We start from the raw sequence: 9,386 nt of genomic DNA, 5'->3' as shown, positions 1-9,386 counted from the left end.
ATGTGGATAGTCCAGGGGAAAGAGGAGAAAAGGTTGAATCAGAGTTCTGTTGATCCCACAACCAGCCACAGGAAGCAGAGCTTCCCATCTCCAGCTCCCCCCCCCCCCGCCCCATTTACCTGGACAAAGGACAACTTTCCTTAAACAGTTATTAGAACAAATTCCTTAATACTACACAGCAGTGGAGATGGAACTGGGGAAGGGAGGGTAAGTCAAAAATGATTCCTTTTTGTTAATGTTGAAAGAATTTACAAATGCCAGGCTGGATCTGCCACTATAGTTAGCCTCTTGCCTAAAGCTAGAGTTTAAATGTCTTTGAAGATTTTATTTATTTATTTATTTTTTACTAGGGAGATGGGGTGTGCACCCAGGAGCACGGCCGCACACAGAGACCCAGTAGTGGGGTGTCAGATCCCCTGGAGCTGGAATTACAGGCGATCGATCATGAACCACCCCACATGGGTGCTGGGAACTGAACTTGGGTCCTTTGCAAAGGCGGTATGCACTCTCAGCTGCTGAGCCATCTCTCCTCCATGGCCAGTTGAAATGTTTGTAAATATGCAGAATAACGAAGCAGGCAACAGCAGCAGAGCAGACTCTACATTCCCAGTGCCCGGTAACAAAATTATTCCAAGGCTGAGGTCCTGTGGGTTATTGTGTTCTCTGTCGGGGCATGAAATACAATACCACACAAAGCAGACTCTATTCTGACACTCTGTCTCTTACACACATAAAAACAACAGGGAAGACAAAGGGACCTTCCCAGAAGGCTGGCAGAGTCTACAAGGACCTCACTCTTCAGTGGCCTAATCACCTCATACTGCATATGCAGCAATGCCATGCCTGGGGCTCAGTTCTTCAAAGAGGAATGCAGGCGCACCCCTTCTTGGCTTTCATTAAATATACATCAGCACCTATCCATCCACACAGGCAAATAAGAGTCGGGACATAAGCTCACACTGTGTGTTTTCTTAAACAATCATTTTTAAGAGCCCTTAGAAAGTGTCTTCTGTTATTAAAAGACATAAGATTTGCCCACTGTAATTGAACTGCTTGGTCCACCAAACATAAAAGGAATGTCTTAGCCCCTCTCTTGCATTTTTTTAAGTTTGCTTTTTTTCTTTCTTGGTAAAAGCACTGGTCCTGACTACTTCATTGGCATCAATATTGCAGGACAGGATGCATTTGTAATGTAATTTCGTTCCCACACCACCACGATCCGTGTATAAATCGTATGATTGGCTTACAAAGAAATAGTTGATGGGTTCATTTATCCGGCGGTACAGCTGCCTCACCCAGAGAATTTTCCCTGCTATGGGGGGCATGTTGCGAGCGAGAGGGGGGTCATCTTTCTGAGAATGATAGAGCTGTAATTAAAAAAAATATGATGTTAATATTTGCGTCCGACACAGTGGAGAATGTGAAGAAATTTACAGCTGTATTTGAATAGGTGGTTGTACTGTGATTCACAGGTCGACTGCACGAAAGAGAGTCAATGAAAATGCAAATGATACTCCAAACCAATAATCTGGGGCTCGGAAACAATCATGTCCACAATAGACGGCGCTTACTCTATTTGCCTTCGTTTCCTATTACATGTTATGCTTTGAATCGGATATGCCCCACAAGCTTCTAGAGGGTGTGTGCATGTGTATGTGTGTGTGTGTGTGTGTGTGTGTGTGTGTACGTACACGTACACGTGCATGTGTACATGGCCGTATGGATGCCAGAGGTCAACGCTGGCATCTTCTGTCCCTTTTGACTTTATTTTTGGGGACAGTCTCCCACTGCCCATGGAGCATCCTGCCTGGGCTAGGCTGGCTGCCAGCAAGTCCCAGGAACCACCTGTCTCAACCTGTGCAGCATGCAAACAGCAGGCACATGCTGCTGTACCTGTCTTAGCTGAGTGCTGGGATCTATGCCCAGGTCCTCACGTTTGCACAGGGAGCTCTTTACTGACAGGGCCATCCTCCCAACACACACACACACACACACACACACACACACACACACCGACGTCTTATTTTAAATATCTGCCCACCCCTAGCTGGTTGTGCTAGTTGGGAAAAGTGTGGCATCGTTAGGAGGTGGAAATCCATTGAGAAGGGACAGGGCCTCTGGAAATTAGACCTACTCCCTGATGTGGGTGGGCTGGCTGCCATGGGAATAGCCTTGGGTTTACACCCCTGCTACCAGGCACTGAGCTACTCCACTACCACAGGCTGAAACTCAAAGGTAACGTAAATCTTTCCCCCAGTAAATTCTCTCCATCAGGCATTTTCTATGGTCAGGATGCAGAAGGAACTACCAAGCATGTTTTCTTTTCCAACCTCATCTCACGCTTTAAGGAGGTAGTCCTTGGGGGGAAACATGTAGCTACACTGTATCTGGTACACTCCCGCGCCTGCCTGTCTATGGGCAAAACCACTAACCTAACCCCTCTGCTTAGGAAACGTGGGACGACTGTGTCCAAAACATGGTTCTTTTATTTACTTATTTATTTAATGTAAGCACACTGTAGCTATCTTCAGACACCCCAGAAGAGGGCATCAGATCTCATTACAGATGGTTGTGAGCCACCATGTGGGTGCTGGGATTTGAACTCAGGACCTTCAGAAAAGCAATCAGTGCTCCTAACTGCTGAGCCATCTCTCCAACCCCAAAGCACTGTTCTTAACAGTAAACAGATGTGGATCTGGCAGTCCAGGGACCCTCAGACTCAGAAGGAATTCTCCAAGAGCCTTCATTCTGAGAGGAAACCTCTGAAGATCCAGGCATTTGATGACAATGGTGAAGGTTTCCAGACCCTCTTTACACGAATATATTCTTCTGTGTACATGCAGGACACTTACCTTCTTGGTAGCTTCAAGTTCAGCCACATAGCACTGAAGAATCCGCTCAATTGTGTGATTGATTTCCAGTTGAAGGCAGGGAATGTTCAGCTTCTGAAACCTAAAAGGAAGCGAAACTGGGTAATTAGAAGGGAGATAAGAAACACTGCAGACATGCTGGAGCACTAAATATTCACGCATGCATTTGATAAGTGTTTATTCTGGGCTTCGTGAATTGTATGTAACAACAAACAAGGCAGGTGTACCCTTGGCTTTCCTGGACCCTGCAGTTTGCACATTGAAAAGCAGATATTGTAATACTAGCCTGTCAGTTAATACAACATCTACTCAGGGACTAGACGATGCCTGGGAGGTACTAGGACCAGACTGTTCTGATAATAGAAGGAAGTGACCAATATTATAGGTAAAGAGGGCAATGGGAGACAGATGGGGCAAGGGAGGTATCACCATTAAAATGCTACCTGAGTCGTCACTTGTCAAAATCATTTCGTTCCTGCTGTGAATCTCCTGGGAGTCTTTTGAGAGATGATCACTATCACAGGAGATATGGAACTGTGGCAAAGTCACCAGATAGCCAGATACACTGGTTCCCAGGGAAGAATTCCAAAAGGGAACTCTGGCATGGGTCTTGTTTTTATCCATCTGTCTCTGTGAGTGTATATGTGTGTCCCTGTCTGTCTGCCTGCCTGCCTGCCTGTCTGTCTCTATCTCTGTCTCTCATATGTGCACATGCGTGTGCACGCGCGCGCGCACACACACACACACAACCTCTAGTCCAACTTCTCTCTCTAGCACCTAGACTTCCAGTCCTCATGGGGAATAGAGGATGAAGGAGAATGAAGGAGAGTAGATTTTAAGTAATCTTGCTGTGAATGTCTGGGAGACAACTTAGCGAGGTGGAGGACATTACTTGCTTGACTGTGACGACCATTTTTCTGTCTATACCACTACATCTGTCCTACTTTGCTTCTCTTGTTGTGATAAACACCAAAAGAAACTCAGGGAGGAAAGGGTTTCAGCCTCCAACTCTCAGGTCACCGTCCCCTATCAACTCCCTTCCTCACGCAGCCCAGAGGTATCTGCCTAGGGATAGAAGCACCCACACTGGGCCAAACTTACTTATCGCAATAAGCAACTAGGAGACACGCCCCCAGACCTGGCCACAGGTCAGTCTGATGGAGGCAGTTCCTCGGTTAACGCTCCCTCTTCCCAGATGTCCCCAGATCTGTGTTGAATTGACTTCTAAAGTAAACTATGACAATATGCAATCATGTTCCCGGGAAACTCTTTCCCCAAGTAAAATTAAACATTAGCTACTCCCTCCCCAATAATATGAAATTAAAGTGAAGCATATGACACGGCCATTCGAGACTTTCTTATGAAAGACTTTTCTGTTATGATTTTTTTTAATTCAGTGGCGCATCATAGCACACACCTGTCATCCCATTTGGGAAATGAAGGCAGCAGGAGCAGGAGATTAAAGGTTTTCCTGTGGCCAGCCTAGCTTACAGTGAGCCTGTCTCAAAAAATCTATTAAAAAGTACGTTCTTTGTTTCAAAATTCTATTTAGTGATAAATGAAATGTTAATGTTCATAACTCTCAAAGTTTGTGAAGAAAAGGTCCCCAGAACATCTAATTTGAAAACAGAGATTGTGTGTGTGTGTGTGTGTGTGTGTGTGTGTGTGTGTGTGTGTGTGCAGGGGTGTAGTATGGGGGTGTACAGATACATGTGTGTGCAGGTGCAGGTGCACATGTGTATGCATATGTGGAGACCATAGTACAACCCCAGTGGCATTCCTCAGGTGCCACCCACCTGTTTTTCTTTTTTGAGACAGGGTCTCTTACTGTCCTTGAACTTACTGATTCGTTTAAACCGCTGGGCCACTGATCCCAGAGGTCCTCCTGTCTCTGCCTCCCCAGGAATTATGGATTACACACATGCCCTCCTCCTCTTCCTCCTCCTCCTCTTCTCTCCTTCTCTCCTCTCCTTTCCTTTCTCCTTTCTCCTCCTCTTTCTTCCTCTTCCTCCTCTTCCTCTTCCTATTCTTCCTTTTCCTCCTCTTCTTCCTCCTCCCCCTCCTCTTTCTCCTTCTCTCATCCTTTCTCCTCTCCTCCTCCTCTTTTTCATCCTCTTCCTCCTCTTCCTCCTCCTCCTCTCTTTACATAGGCTCTGGAATTGAACTCAGGTCCTTCCCATTGCGATGCAAGAACTTTACCACCCAAGCTACCTACACTTTGCTTTCAAAAGAACCCACCCTCCGTCAGCCCCTGTAATACATACCTCTGAAGCAGCTGCAAAGCCTGCTGGGAGGACAAGATCTTTCCAAAGGTACTGTTCATAAATGCCTGTATCTGAATCTAAAGTAGAACATTAACATTCAAGTTATGTTTACATGAAGGAGTCTAGTTTTGTTTCTTATCTACCACCTAAGCGCCTTGTGATGCCTGTGGCCTAGTCTGCCATGGTGGCCACAAGCCATGTGGCTGCTGAATGAAGCATCACCCCCTTAGAAGTGAGACATAGGTGAGTAGAAAATACACACAACATCCTAACAACTTCATACCCGCGCCCACTCCCTGCCGACAAACCCATGGAGGTTATATAAAATACTTCCTTCATGGCTTAGAAATTAATAACATGTGAAAATTATAATATTCTGGATAGACTGGACTAAAAGCTGTATAATTTCAAAATGAACTTCAGCTTCTTTTTCATCCGTTAATGCAGCTGTTAGGAAGACACAAGTCCCTTGGGTGGTGTGCACGTGCATCTCCTGGTTGGATATTCTAATTGAGAGAATGTATAGAAGGGGAAAGGTTTCCTTGCTAAGTGCTCTTCTTTGGGATGCTAATTTCTTTGTTTGTTTGTTTGTTTGCTTGTTTTTCAAGACAGGGTTTCTCTGTATAGCTCTGGCTGCCCTGGAACTCACTTTGTAGACCAGGCTGGCCTCAAACTCAGAAATCTGCCTGCCTCTGCCTCCTGAGTGCTGGGAATAAAGGCGTGCGCCACCACACCCGGCTTGGGATGCTAGTTTCTAACCATGTTGCTGGGACAGTGTATTGATATTACAAACAGAAGATAGGAGCTGCCCACTCTACTGCCCTGGGAGATCTTGCTGCTGGGGCTCAGTAGGAACGGGAGACAGAAAATGTTCCTCCCAAGATTCTCACCATCCCTGGCAATGAGTTTCAAGCTCTTGGCCCTGAAATATGGAACTGAAATTGCTCTTTGCTGATTCTTTTTATCACATGGACTGTATTGGTATTGGTGGTCCAATGGATCACAACCACGGGTTAGTCAGACACTGGAAACGGAAGGAAAGTCAAAATACCGACAGCACAGTCAAGGTCTCCAGCAATAGCTACCAAAGGGCTTATAGGAGCTGGGTTTGACAGGACACACCTATAACCCTAGCACTCAGGAGAGAGGCAGGAAAACTAGAAAAACCTGAGGCCAGCCTGTGCTATGTACAGAGACCCTGTCTCTCAAAAGCTGAAGAGCTGGGATGTAGCTCAGTGGCACAGTGCCTGCCTAGTTGGAACCAATCACCAGTCCTCCAAAAAAAAAGAAAAGAAAAGAAAAGAAAAGAAAAGAAAAGAAAAGAAAAGAAAAGAAAAGAAAAGAAAAATCATATGGCCACTAACTTTATTGGAAGCTAAAATTTACATCCTTCATAATATATAATCTTCATTAATAAATCATAAAGTTTTCAGAGAGCAAAATTTTTAATTCCTGTTGCCATGAATATTTAATTGCCAATGTATTTGGGGAGTAAATTCCATCCAGCCCGACTAAGCCAAAATGAACAGTAATAATGGGATATAGCTTGATATCAGATCATAATTTTCAAAAGTGGAAGGGAAATGAAAAGGAAGTTAACTTATCAGGCCTGATGATGTGGGCCTGTGATCTCAGGTGCTCTGTAGGCTAATGGAGGAAGATCACTAGTTTAAAGACTGCCTCACCCATAGAGGGAGCTCAAGGCCAACCTAGGCAATTAAGTGAGACCCCATGTCAAAATGAAATGTAAGAAAAGGATGAGGAATACAGTTCAGTGCTAAGAGTACTTGCCTAGCACACGTGGGACCTAATAACAGACACAAAACAACAGCAACAACAAAACAATTATTTAGAAAGACAAACAGACAAAAAGACAAAGGATAAGAGCACTGGCTGCTCTTACAGAGGACCTGGGTTCAATTTCTAGCACCTATGAGGCAGCTCACACCTTCTGTTAACTCCAGTTCCAGGGGATGCTGTGCCCTCTTCTGGCCTCTGCTGGAACTGCATGCATGATGTGCATATACATACACACAGGCAAACACATACATAAAAGAAAAATAAGTAATTTTTTTTTAATTGAAGGAAACCTGTTCCAAATCAGACAGTATGATTGTAGGAGTGGTGGTACCTTAGTGGTGCTAGCTTATTGATATTGCCAAGATTACATATAATATACACTTTAAAGATTTTTAAAGCAATAATTACACATATGTCTTATTTTTTCCTTCATTCTTCATGGCAAGAAACAGAGTTTCAAAAATTGGGAAAAGAAGGGCAGTGGGAAAGTTCAGCAGGCAAAAGCACTTTACACCAATGTATGAAGAGCCTTTGGGTGTATGGTTATTCATGCATGTCTTCTACTGGGTATACTCATTTTTCATTAAAGTATACTGTCCAAGAAAGACACATGACACGAAAGAGTCAACAGCTTAGCTCTGCTAAGACAGAGTAAGCTATTCCTTCATAATTCCTGCTTCACTTAAGGTCTGTCCGATGGTTCTGGGCCAGAAGGCAAAAGACATGTGCTCCTACATTTCGAAGAATGTCCAGGTAGTCTCTGATCTACAATTTATTTAACGTTTGGAAGCTATGATTTTGTGCTTCCTATATATTCAGGTAATATTTAATTTAACCCCTGACTTAAAGACTAGTTATAGTCTCATAAGCAAACTTAAGTTGTTTAGCATTAAAAAGGAAGATGATCTAAAAGAATGGTTTTCAGATGGCCATACAAGTTAAAATCAAAACATAATTCAGATATAAAATTGTAAACTCTTTAATTTAGGATAAATGTTAAAGTAATGTACCTAGGCTGACAAAATTGATAGACTGGACGTTATTAGTACATATCATACCTTATAGTTTATACAACTGCTATTACTATGTTCAATGTATATCTGAGAGAAAAGGCCTTTTTAAATGGATAAAAGGGGTGAAATGTTATGGATCTGGTTTATTACTTATATTATGTTAACTGAGCTCCCAAATCACATGGGAATTCGCATGTCTGCATGCAAGACACCTTGGGTCCCTGCCCCCAGTTGGCTGTAATTGGTAAATAAAGTTGCCAGTGGCCAATGGTAGGGCAAGGAGACAGAGACGGGACTTTAGATTTTCTGGCAAGGGACGCCAGGGAAGAAGAAGAATCGCCATGCTGGGAAAGCAGGAGGATCAGGCTTGAGAGCTGCAGGAGAGAAAGCGAACACACCATGGAAGAGTTGGTGGGGAAGTGCCGCCCTGGGGCCCCTCCCCCGACTGGGTCTGGAGTAACAAAGGAAGAATAGAGATGTTAGTAAGTAATAATTCAGGAGTATAGGAGGGGAGGCATTAGCAATGTGCAAGTTTGGGAGTGACCCAGCTAGAATATTTTGCCAGGTGGCGGTGGGGCAACATGAATAGCGTTAATATTTAATACAACAATGTATAAAAGAGCCATTGGACATAGGCTTATACATGCATGTCTTTTACTGGATATACTCATTTTTCATTAAAAAAAAAAAAAAGATTAGAGGCCAAAAAATGGTCAGTAAAGCACATAGGTTGCAAGCATGAAGACATGAGTTCAGATCCCATCATCGGCATGAAAAGGGCCCCTACAGACTAATAGGGAATGAAATTAGTGGAGAACTGACCTGGTTGTAATAGGTGTGGTCTTGTTTGAGGAGTGTGGCCTTATAGTGGGTGTGGCCATGTTTGAGTGGGTGTGGCCTTATTCAAGTAGATGTAGTCTTGTTTGAGTGGGTGTGGCCTTGTTGGTAGGTGTGGACTTGTTGGAGTAAGTGTATCACTGGGGATGGACATTGAGGTTTTAAAAGCTCAAGCCAGGCCCAGTGTCAGGGTCTCTTCTTACTGCCTGTGGATCTAGATGTGGAACTCTCGGTTCCTCTCCAGCACCAAGCCTGCCTGGATGTTGCCATGCTTCCCACCATGATGATAATAAACTAAACCTCTGAACCTGTAATCTAGCCCCAGTTGAATATTTTCTTTTAAAGGAGTAGCTGTGGTCTTGGTGTCTCTTCACAGCAATCGAAACCCTAACTAAAACAGGTCCCCAGAACTGTTATAAAAAGACAAAAAAAAAAAAAAAAAAAAAAAAATCGTGTGTGGCTATAATTGCAGCAATGACTCAGATCGATCACGGGATGTGAGTGATAAAGTTCCAGGCCAATGACAGGCGTTAGCTCAGATAAAAGGTAGAAGACAGCCGGGCGTGGTGGCACATGCCTTTAATTCCAGCACTTGGGAGGCA

General features: G+C 44.0%; 1 protein-coding gene across 1 annotated transcript in view; it reads right to left on the bottom strand.

Moving 5' to 3' along the window:
• Dnah8 (dynein axonemal heavy chain 8) overlaps positions 1–9,386 on the bottom strand; it is a 231,087-nt gene that overhangs the window by 198,543 nt on the left and 23,158 nt on the right. Inside the window, exons 13-15 of the mRNA XM_021221842.1 lie at positions 5,135–5,211; positions 2,853–2,952; positions 1,248–1,367 (exon numbers count right to left, since the gene is read on the bottom strand). Of these exons, the coding sequence (XP_021077501.1) occupies positions 1,248–1,367; positions 2,853–2,952; positions 5,135–5,211 (297 nt within the window). The remainder of the gene's footprint in view (positions 1–1,247; positions 1,368–2,852; positions 2,953–5,134; positions 5,212–9,386) is intronic.

This window comes from Mus pahari, chromosome 21, assembly GCF_900095145.1.
Source record: "Mus pahari chromosome 21, PAHARI_EIJ_v1.1, whole genome shotgun sequence".
NCBI lineage: Eukaryota > Metazoa > Chordata > Mammalia > Rodentia > Muridae > Mus > Mus pahari.
Note: the sequence above shows the minus strand (reverse complement) of the source record. Positions and strands in the feature narration are given on the sequence as shown.